The sequence below is a fragment of the Microtus pennsylvanicus genome, chromosome 2 (assembly GCF_037038515.1).
Source record: "Microtus pennsylvanicus isolate mMicPen1 chromosome 2, mMicPen1.hap1, whole genome shotgun sequence".
In the NCBI taxonomy this organism is placed as follows: Eukaryota; Metazoa; Chordata; class Mammalia; order Rodentia; family Cricetidae; genus Microtus; species Microtus pennsylvanicus.
Genome location: NC_134580.1, coordinates 125497314 through 125508977, shown reverse-complemented (window position 1 = coordinate 125508977; position 11664 = coordinate 125497314). Strand labels below are relative to the sequence as shown.

Genomic DNA, 11664 nt, shown 5'->3' with positions numbered 1-11664 from the left:
CTTGATCTCCTCCCTAAGCTCCAGAAAGACTATGAAGGCAACATAGATTATCTGGACCTGTAGGTCCCGAGCAGCCATCGCTGCAAATGAACTACAGTCCAGCTGTGCTATGAAGTGTAACTGGTGTTCTGGTTGACCCCAACAAATCTGCCCTCCCCTTATTTGTTTATAGGCAGGCAATACACCACTCAACCAGAAAAGCATTGGAGAATTCTTTGTGAATTTTGCCAGATTGCGTCTTGAGCCAAGCAGAACCAAACAGAACTTGGAGGCTAAGGGAGCTCTGATACAAGACCACAACTGTCTTTCTCCATCTGCCCAAACCCTTACTTAAGATTATGAAGAAAAAAAAAGCCTTCTCTAGAGGATTCCTTAGCCTGTCATGCATGAGCCAAGTGGGAACTAATTTTCTCTGGAATGACCTGAAAGTGAAATGGGAAAATGAATGAGTTCAAAGATGGTGACGCAACTGATAGGTACTTTGCTAGTGTTCTGCTAATTCCATGCACTTGTGTGAACTTCAATGAGTGAAGAAGGGACCCCATGGAGCAACTGTGGACATTGGAAAGTATTTATGTTTGGGACTTGGTTAGGTTAGAAATAGCATCCATCTATTAGAAGCAGATTGTCTTTCCTCAGAGATAAAGGCACCACCTAGAGAAGGCTGCAAAACCTCAGAAAATAGCATCACTCTTTCTCAGTGTCAAATCCAAACACACACACACACACACACACACACACACACACACACACACGCACACACACAATTAATGAAGTCAGTGGGTCAGCTGTGGTGGTCCTTTATCTTGCAAGCATCTTTATTTAAAAGTGAGAGTGGCAAGGTATACTGGATGCTGATTAGATATCTTTGCATTGTTTCTTCAGCATTTTAAGTTCAAATTTCCATGGTTTGGATCTAACAATAAAAATGCAAAACACCATCTAAAAAAGACAAGAATAAAATTAATTATGGAGCTAAGAAGAAGGCATAGTAAAGTACCTGAATTTCGATCCCAAGCACCCATGTGAACAATTCCGTCATAGTTTCACACCTGTATAACCCAAGCACAAGGTGAGCAGAGACAGGCAGATCCCAGTAGCCAGCCAGTCTACCAATCAATGAGCTCAATGAGAGAACTTATTCCCCCAAATAAGGCAGAGAATGGTCCAGATGTACATGTGCATATACATAAAAACACACAGAGTTATATACCCCTAGAGAGAGATGGAGAGGGGGACAGAGTGTGTGTTAGTGATGGAGGAAGGTCATTGGTTAATTAAATAAAAAAACTGCTTGCCCTGATAGGTTAGAACATAGGTGGGTGAAGTAAACAGAACAGAATGCTGGGAGGAAGAGGAAGTGAGCTCAGAGATGCCATGATGTGGGAATGTCATATATCAATCTGTTGATTTCATTGGTTAAGCAATAAAGAAACTGCTAGACCCATTTGATAGGCCCACCCTTAGGTGGGTGGAGTAAACAGAACGGAAGGCTGGGAGAAAGAAGCTGAGTCAGAGAGTAGCCATGATTCTTCTACCCCAGGCAGATGCAGGTTAAGATCATTCCTGGTAAGCCAGCTCGTGGGCTACAGCAGATTATTAGAAATGGGCTAGTCCAGGTGCGAGAGCTAGCCTAGAAGAGGCTAGATAGAAATGGGCCAAGCGGTGTTTAAAAGAATACAGTTTCCGTGTAATTATTTCGGGTAAAGCTAGCCGTGCGGGCGGCAGGGTGCTGGGGATGCAGCCCCGCCGCATCTATTTCAACAACGCCATGCTCCCCTCTCCTGGGAAGATGCAATAGCTCTGCTCTCTGAGGCAGACACACGCCATGAAGCAAGCCACCAGGTCAGACATGCTGAATCTTTCCCGGTAAGACCGGTGCTACACAGTTTATTAGAGATGGGTTAATCGGGATATCAGAATTAGCCAGTAAGGGCTTAAGCTAATGGGCCGACCACTGTTTAAAAGAATACAGTGTCCGTGTAATTATTTCGAGGCATATGCTAGCAGGCGGCCGGGGTGCTGGGGACACAGCTCCGCCGCTCCTATTATAACATGTTAGTATGAAAAAAGGGGAAATGACACAAGTCCCTTTTTCCAGGTCCCAGGATTTAACTTAAGAAGACTAAGAGAATGAGTTGAGCATACCCATTGCACTGTGTGTATGATCAATCTTGATCCTTAAGACAGATCCTGTGTTAAGATTCTGAACACAGGAAATGTTTGACCTTTCAAGTCTGCCTCCAGTTACAATCCATTTTCCTGTGATCAACAGAGGCCCTCTGCTGTGCCTAGATCCCAGTGGATCCTATTTTGTGGAATCAATGAAACTAGAACAGCACAGAGCCATGTGCTTCTCAGAGAACGTAGAAAATCTATCCAGACACCAAGCAAAAACATCCTTCATGTGGAGAACCTCAGAGAGATGTGTGACCCAGTCTCAGAAGGGCAGCTCCCGCTCGTGATGGGCAATAAGCACCCTTGTGTTTCTTGTATCTCTCCTAAAAATTCACATTAACTTAGAATAAAAATAAAAAGTTGAAATACCTCTATGGCATCAAAAGTGAATGATACGTGAATAATATCCTTAAGCAAAGATGACCAAGAAATTGCAACAAAATATGCATCATGCATAACAATTTATAAAGCAGAGAAAATAAAAGCTTCAATTTATAGGAATCTCTATGAAGGTTCTCTTGACCTAGATGGGACCCAAAGTCACTCCTGGAAGTGAGAAACTGGACAATTATCAAGAGTCTCATGGGGCTGGAGAGATGGCTCAGCGGTTAAGAGCATTGCCTGCTCTTCCAAAGGTCCTGAGTTCAATTCCCGGCAACCACATAGTGGCTCACAACCATCTGTAATGAGGTCTGGTGCTCTCTTCTGGCCTGCAGGCATACAAGCAGACAGAACCCTGTATACATAATGAGTAAATAAATAAATATTTTTAAAAAGTCCCAGAAGGACCCGCACTACCATTTTTATCTCTAGTACAATTTCATGAAGTTTTAGAATACATTTATGTACACATATACAACCTAATTCACTTATACAGCACAAACTGAGATATAAAATGTCTGCTTATCTGGCATTAATAGTCATCCCATTGTGATAGACTGGCCCCTGTGTACCCATCAAGGCACAAGGTCTGGTAACACTAGAGCACAGCTGTGATGAGCCTCAACTCTAACACCAAAGATCAAAAGACAGTACATGGGATTCTATGTTGGACATCTAGAGCCATTCAGAAGCCCCACAGCCTCCCATGGCTTCCATGCAACAGCAGGCCTAATAGAATCAGACAAGAAGATTTCTTCCTGACACTCCCTGCTTCCAGGGTTTCAGCGAAGTGGTCATGCCACCCTGTTCACTGGCTCAGCTCCTCCTTGTACATGGCACTTGGGGAAGGGTATCTACCAAGATGACCACTATCCAGGACTGATAGCAGGGTCTGCTTATCTCTTCTTTAAGAAGGTAGGGCTGCAGAGATAGATCAGTGGGTAAAGAACGCTGCACAAGCGCGAAGACCTGAATTCAGACTCCGGCATCATGTAAAAGCTGGGGACAACATCACACATCTGTAACGTCAGCGCTGTGAGGAACAGAGACAGGCAGATCCCACAGGCCTCCTAGACAGCCCACCTACCCCAAATGGCAAGCTCCATCCTCAGTAAAAGACTGTGTCTCCAAAAGTAAGATGAAGAGCAATAGAGGGAGATAGCCATCATCAGCCTCTGGCATGCACTTGCACAGGAACAAGCATATATACATCTCCCACTACTGCTGCTGCTGCTGCTGCTACTACTATTGATAATGGTAATGATGATGATGATAAAATATTATCTTTAATAATAATAAAACTATTTTCCCTCTATGACTTTGTACCAGAGAAGCCTCAAACAGAAGGAATGAAGCTTGAGTAGCTCCAGCTTTATCAGCCATCCTCTGTGAGGCACTGCACCTATGATAGTGAGTGACCCACCATTCTGGAATATTCCCGCCAGTATACACCATAGGAGCAGAGTGATTGTTCAGAAGAACTCTATCCAGAATTCACAATAGCATGAAATAATGAACTGGCTTTGCTTTAAGCCTACTTTCATGTGTAATATACATGTCCCCCTCTATGTGTGCTTGTATGTATATGTGTGTCTTCCTGGTTGTTTGAGCATGTATATGTGTATGCATATGTCTTGTAGAATGGAGTAGGATGGTGTCAATGTCAATGATAGATAATAGAAACATCTCAGGTCTGAAGTCTGGCTACTACAGTCTCAAACAGCACAGAGTTTAAATAAGAAACTAGCAAATGTGTTAGACCTGGCCTCACAGTGTTCTTTTTACAGAGGGAAGACAGGGGCCATTTCTAACATGTCACTTACATACCTTTTTCATTTTAGGATTTTGTTGAAGCAAGCAGTTTTCATTTTCTCCAACACTTTTCTTGCACATTGTCCGGGCAATGTTTACTTCAAGATAGTACTCCAGACTGTCTGTAATCTGTCAATGAGTCATACAAGTTAAATGTCATAGAAGAAACCAGCACCAAGTAACCCCTCTCTCTGGTAAGCCAATATGCCATTGGCTTCTTAGGGCTAGACTATTTTTCTTGCTCTTCCTTGACTCCATATCTCCTGGCAGAAGTTTTGAGATTATTTGAGGGAATTCTTATCTTGACATCTTTCTCATTTCCCTCTCACAATTGTTTTATATTTGTTTATTGACCTTTTTTGTTTTTTGGGTTTTTGTTTTTTTTGGTTTCTCTGTAGCTTTGGAGCTTTTCCTGGAACTAGCTCTTGCAGACCAGGCTGACCTCAAAACTCACAGAAATTTGCCTGCCTCTGCCTTCCAAGTGCTGGGATGAAAAGAATGTGCCACCACCACCTGGCTGACATTATTTTGTTATTGCGTGTATACATGTATATGGTATATGTATGTATCCATGTGGGTAGGTATATTCATGCATATGGGTGCCTGCATGCACCAAGAGGCCACAGGTTGATGTCTTTTTGGATTACTTTCACTGAACCTGGAGCTCATTGATTTTGCTAAGCTAGATGACAATAAAGATTCAGGGGTCTGCTTATCTCTGCCCACTGCCCCAAAAGCCATGCACTGTTGTGTCCAACATTTAAATAGATGCTGGAGATCAAATTCAGGTCCTCACTTTACCAAGCCCCCTTCTTAGCCCCTGGGTTTTTACTCTTAAATAGCAAGGATCCTGAGAAGGAAACAAGGAAATTAAAAAGAGTATTCTCCAGTGAGAACTAACCATAGAGACATCTTTTGGCCTTGTTTCCATTCCTATGTAGTAGCTGTCCCTGACACTAATCTTTGTCCCCAAAAAAAGACCAAGGGAAAAGGAATTAGGAGCAGACACTGCACCTACCTGTTCCTGAGATTTTAGGATGTTCACCACCTTGAAATTGTACTGGTCCTTGCTGGCCTTGTTATACTCTTTCATGGCATACCAGAGTGCTTGCTGCACATAGACATAGGTTTCGGGGATGTCTTCAAATGGCCTCACAATCTTCGGTGAGCCCCAGGCTTGGACCCTCCTAGACACAAGGCCCACTGTGATCACCAGGAACAGCAGGGCCTGTAATAATCTGGCCATGGTATCTCATTTAAGGAGACACATGCCAAATTCTTTTCTTCTTTCTAGAGCTGGTGTGGATGTAGCCAGTAAGGCCCTGCTGCCTCTGCAGGCCAAATAATCCTTTCACCTCAACTCCTGACACTGCTGTGGGTTAAAAGGAAGGGATGTCTGTTAACATCATTATGATACTGTACTATAACGAGAAATACATATTTGATTCCCCCCCACCCCATATTTCTATCATTAGAACCCTGGTATTCATGAGTGATGGTGAGAGAAATATATATACTGTAGCAAGTCCTTTTCAGCCATGTAGAAGTTAACTCTTGGTGGGCCCTTTGGTAACAAAAAAGACAGAACTCATTGCCTGAGATTCTATACAGGCCTTAAAGGCTGTGTCCCCAGAACCTCCCCCATTGGCTGGGCAGCTAATTAGAGCTCAGACCTTCTTGCTATCCTGAGACTTGTCAAGCCCTGTGTCTCTTATCACTCACTCGTTGCCATCTTCCATGGGGGTTGAATACTGAGTGGCCCCTTTACGAGGAAGGAAAATGAGCTTAGTAAGAAGCCAAGAAAATGCCTAAGGCTGCTTGATGGAGTCTTCCAGGCTAACCACTGCTGGTCCCTCCCTGTTAACCTACCTCAATCTAGGAGACATTCGCATGTTAAGTCACAACCTGGAATACATATGTGCTTTGGAGGTTATCTCATCTTACCAGAGAAGATAAATTGAGTTGAAATATCTAAGCTCTGGGCAAACTGGTTAAGGCGTGTACAGTATAGACAGTAGCAAACAGCTTAAGAGACACTGCAGGATTCTTGAGAAGTGGAAAGGCTACACTTAGGTGGTGCATAGAATGTGCGGGCAGACAGACTTTGTTGACTCCCCATGGGAGGTCTTATTCTGAGGAGCAGATGGGGATGGAGTGAGAGGAGGGGGGAATGGAAGGAGGGGAGAGAGGGGCAACTGTGGTTAGTATGTTAAAAAAAAATCTTTTAAATAAAAAAAATGATGGTAGAACTAAGAGACATGCATCTCGCACTGAGTGTGAGCATGACACATATAACCAGGGTACTTCTGAGGTTTTAATCCACTCACTCTCTGACACATCATTCTGGCCCCGTGCATCCTCTCCACAGGTAATGTTCATCTACTCATGCAGCAGGCTCTCTCAAGTGGACAACTGTGTTTCTTTTTTGATGTGTTACAGGTGAATCAGAGCTAACTGTTCAGTGAGTCTTTGTGTTCTCTTTTCTCTGGATTACTTTCCTGGCCCTCGAAGACCACCCTGGACACTCTTTCCTGTACCATGTCTAAACCAAGCTCTCAGCCATGTTGCTGATCTTTGGGCCTTAAAGAAACTGCTCTGCCCCATAACCGGTACCTGTGTCTGCATTGAAGACGAAGATTAAACAGCCTCTAGCCCCAGGTTGTTCTCCATCACCATTCCAGCTCAGGCATCTGTGGGAGTTTAAGTCCCAGGTGCTTCTGGCCTATGACTCCACTCTCCTACCAGGTGGTCATACCTGCATCCCTTTGTGAGGTAAGCCAGCCTCTCTGATGCCGTTTTAGTCAGGATACCTCAGACAACCCCATCAACCTCTGGCCCACTGCTCTTGTGTGGTGTAGGAGGTTTTTCTGTTCATGTGCTGCTTTCATTGGCTAATGAATAAAGAAACTGCTTTGGGCCTGATAGGGCAGAACTTAGGTAAGCAGAGAAGACAGAACTGGATGCTTGGAAGACGAGCAGAGTGGGAGATGCCATGGATCTTCTCCCTGAGATGGATGCTGGTTAGAATCTTGCCAGTAAGCCACAGTCACATGGCAATACACAGATTAATAGAAATGGGTTAAATTAAGATGTAAGAATTAGCCAATAAGAAACTAGAGCTAATGGGCCAAGCAATGTTTTAATGAATACAGTTTCTGTGTGATTATTTCAGGTGTAAGCTAGCCGGGTGGCCAGGACAAACAAAGGGCCCCCCTCACCCCTTGCAACACTTGTATTGTGTGACACTATTCCAGGGAGATATGAACAAAACTATATATTCATTCCAGCTAGGAAACCAAAAGCAGAAAAAGTAAAAACACCCCCAAAGACAAACTTGGTAAACCAATAAGTTTTATTAGGGTTACTTGCAGAAATATAAGTGAGGGCTTTCTCATAGGAGTAGAAAGGACTCAGAGACAGCTGCATCAAATTTGTCTCTAGTCTTTTTGATGATAGCCATCCTAACAAGTTGATGTGAAACAACTGATAAAGATTTGACAACTATGTGACAGTTTTTAATTGCTGTATCAAAGAGCTATTGTTAGCTAACCTAAAAGCTTCCTCCCTCCTGACTAGTTTTCTTGGTACTAGAAGGTTCTATGCCCTCTTCCAGGGTAGAAGAGTAATCAATAGTGTTACTCAGTTACGAGTCCTGCAAGTCATCGTAATGACTGGCCTGGCAAGCTATGCCTACTCGTGCAATAGAGGCACAAATGTTACAGAGTAAATAAACACTTTCTGCTTGGATTTAAAACCCACTCTACAAGATGAAACTTATGCCTAGTACCATTAATTGGGTCAAAAACTCATTATACTAAATGGACATATTATTAAACTGCTCCCTAAGTTCTCATCTTCATGCCCTCTCAATTCTCATCGGAAAAGCTTCTTTTACTGGTAGAATGTGATTGTCTTAGCTAGGGTTTCTATTGCTATGCTGAAAACATGATGACCAAGAAGCAAGTTGGAGAAGAAAAGGTTTCTTTGGCTTCCATATCACTGATCATTTTTAAAGGAAGTCAGTACAGAAACTCAAGATGGGCATGAACCTGGAGGCAGTTGATGCAGAAGCCATCGAAGGGTGCTGCTTACTGGCTTGCTCAACCTGCTTTCTTATAGAACTCAGGATAACCAGCCCAGGAAAGGCACCACCCACAATGATGGTCCCTCCCCCATCAAACACTAAAAAAATATGCTATAAGTATGCATACAGCTAATCCTTCTTTATTTTACATACCAACACACTTTCCCCTCCTTTTTCTTCTTCCTTCCCTCTTCCCACTCCCTTTCAACCCTCCTCCATCCACTCCTCCTTCATCTCATTCAGAAGGGGTAAGGTATTCCATGGGAGTCAATACAGCATAGCATATCAAGTTGAGGCAGTGCCAAGCTCCTCCTCCTAGCATCAAGACTGGGCACAATAGGGAAGAGATTCTAAAGAACTAATTCATGTGTCAGGGACAACTCCTGCTCAAACTAGGTGCCCAAAAGAAGACCAAGCTACACAACTGTCACTCACATGCAGAGAACCTAGGAGGTGCCAACTCTTTAGATATCGGTCCAGAGTCCGTGAGCTCCTACAAACTCAGGTCAGCTGCCCCTTTGGGTTTCCCCATCATGATCTTGACCCCTTCCCTTGCTCATATGATTCCTCCTCCCTCTCTTCAACTGGACTCCCAGAGTTTGGCACAGGGCTTGATTGTGGATCTCTGCATCTGCTTCCATCAGTTACTGGACGAAGACTCTGTAAAGACAATTAGGGTAGTCACCAATCTGATTCCAGGAGAAGGCCAGTTTAGGCACCGTCTACACTATTGCTAGGAGTCTTAGTCCTGGACGTTTCTCTAAAACCATGTTTCTCTCTAAGCCCATAGTGGCCCCCTCTATCAAGATATCTTGTTCATTACTCTCCCCCTCCATCCCAGCCCCAACTGGACGAACCTGACCCTCATATTCCCATCCTCCAAACCCTTTATCCCTGCCCCACCCCCAGTTTATCCTGGACATCTCATGAATTTCCTCTCCCGGGAAATCCAAGTGTTTCTCTTAGGGTCCTGCTTGTTACCTAGCTTCTCTGGGGCTGAGGATTGTAGTCTGGTTATCCTTTGCTTTACATCTAATATCCACTTATGAGTAAATACATATCGTGTTTATCTTTCTGGGTTACCTCACTCAGGATGATTTTTTTTTCTGTTTCCATCTATTTGCCTTGCAAATTTCTTTTTTTTTTATTTATTTATTATGTATACAACATTCCTTCCATGTATGCCTGCAGGCCAGAAGAGGGCACCAGATCTCATTATAGATGGCTGTGAGCCACCATGTGGTTGCTGGGAATTGAACTCAGGACCTCTGGAAGAGCAGTCAGTGCGCTTAACCTCTGGGCCATCTCTCCAGCCCCTGCCTTGCAAATTTCATAATGCATTGTTTTTTTCTGCTACCTTAATCCTACTGATTCATGAACATGAGAGATCTTTCCATTTTCTGATTTCTTATTTTATTTCCTTCTTTAAAGACTTAAAATTCTTTTAATATAATTTGCCTTTCACTTGTTTGATTAGAGTTACCCCCAAGATATTTTATATTATTTGTGGTTGTTATAAAGGGTGCCGTTCCTCTGATTTCTTTCTTAGTCCATTTATCATTTGAGTATCATAGGGCTACTGATTTTTTTTTTTAAATTTGAATCCAACCACATTACTGAAGGTGTTTGTCAGCTATAGGAATTCCCTGGTAGAATTTTTAGGGTCATTTATATATGCTATAATATTATCTTCAAATAACGGCAGTTTCACTTCTTCCTTTCCAAGGTATCCTCTTGGTCTCCTTTTGTTGCCTTATTGCTCTAACTAGAACCTCAAGCACTATATTGAATAGATATGGAGAGAGTGGACAGATTTGTCTTGCCCCTAATTTTAGTGGGATTGCATTGAGTTTCTCACTGTTTAGTTTGATGTTTGCTCTCAGCTTACTGTATATTGCCTTTATTATGTTTATGTATGATCCCTGTGTCCTTCTCTCCAGAACCTTTATCATGAAGAGGTTTTGGATTTTGTCAAAGCTTTTCCAGCATCAAATGAGATGATCATGTGGGTTTTTCCTTTCAGTTTGTTTATATGGTGGATTACATTGGCAGATTTTCATATGTTGTACCATTCCTGCATCTTTGTTATGAAGTCTATTTGATTATGGTAGATGATGTTTTTGGTGTAATTTTGATGTTTTGATATGTTAGATTACATTTGCCAGTATTTTATTTAGTTTTTTGCATCAATGTTCATGAGGGAAAATGGTCTGTACTTCTCTTTCTTTGTTGCATCATTGTTTGGTTTAGGTATCAGGGTAACTGTAGCCTCATAAATAGAATTTGGCAATATTCCTTCTATTTCTGCTGTGTGGAATAATTTGAGGAGTACTGGAATTGGGTCTTTGGAATTTTAAGAGAATTCTGAACTGAAACCATCTTACCCTAGGTTGTTTTTGGTTGGGAGACTTTTAATGACTCTTTCCATTTCTTTAGAAGGTACATGTCTTTTTTTAATTGTTTATCTGGCCTTGATTTAATTTTGTAATGTAGTACCTATCAAAAAATTGTCCATTTCTTTTACATTTTCCAATTTTGTGGAGTACAGAATTTAATCTGATGATTCTCTGGATTTTTCTCAGTGTCTCCTGTTACGTCCTCTTTTTTGTTTCCGATTTTTTTAAATTTTGGATATTCTCTCACTGCCTCTTTTGGCTAGTCTGGATAAGAGTTTGTTTATCTTGTTGATTTTCTCAAAAAACCAACCCTTTGTTTCGTTGATTCTTTGTATCGTTTTCTTTGTTTGTATTTTATTGATTTAAGCCAGATTTTGATTAGTTCCCACCATCTACTCCTCCTGTGTGAATTGATTTTTTGTTCTAAAGCTTTCAGGTGTGCTATTAAATCACTCCTGTGAGATTTTTCCAAATTCTTTACGTAGGAACTTAGTGCTATGAATTTTCCTCTTAGCACTGCTTTCATTGTGTCCCATAAGTTTGAGTATGTTGTGCATTCATTTTCATTGAATTCTAGAAAGTCTTTCATTTCTTTATTTCATCCTTAATCTGGTGGTTGTTAATATGAGAGTTGTTTGGTTTCCATGAGTTTGTAGCCTTTCTGTAGTTTGTGTTGTTGTTAAGCTCAACTTCCATGGTGATCCAATAAGATACAAGGGGTTATTCCAAATTTTTTCTCTCTGTTGAGATTTACTTTATGACCAAGTAAGTCATCAGTTTTAGAGAAGATTCCATGAGGTGCTGAGAAGAAGG

The 11664-nt window shown here is 42.0% G+C and overlaps 1 protein-coding gene across 1 annotated transcript; it reads right to left on the bottom strand.

The window, feature by feature from the left end:
• Window positions 1-858: 858 nt before the first annotated feature.
• LOC142845105 (cystatin-13) lies at window positions 859-5617 on the bottom strand. Its single transcript, XM_075963860.1, has 3 exons — window positions 5390-5617; window positions 4387-4500; window positions 859-942 (listed from the first exon to the last, which is right to left on the bottom strand). The coding sequence occupies exons 1-3, from the start codon at window positions 5615-5617 to the stop codon at window positions 859-861; spliced, it is 426 nt and encodes a 141-aa protein (XP_075819975.1).
• Window positions 5618-11664: the final 6047 nt, after the last annotated feature.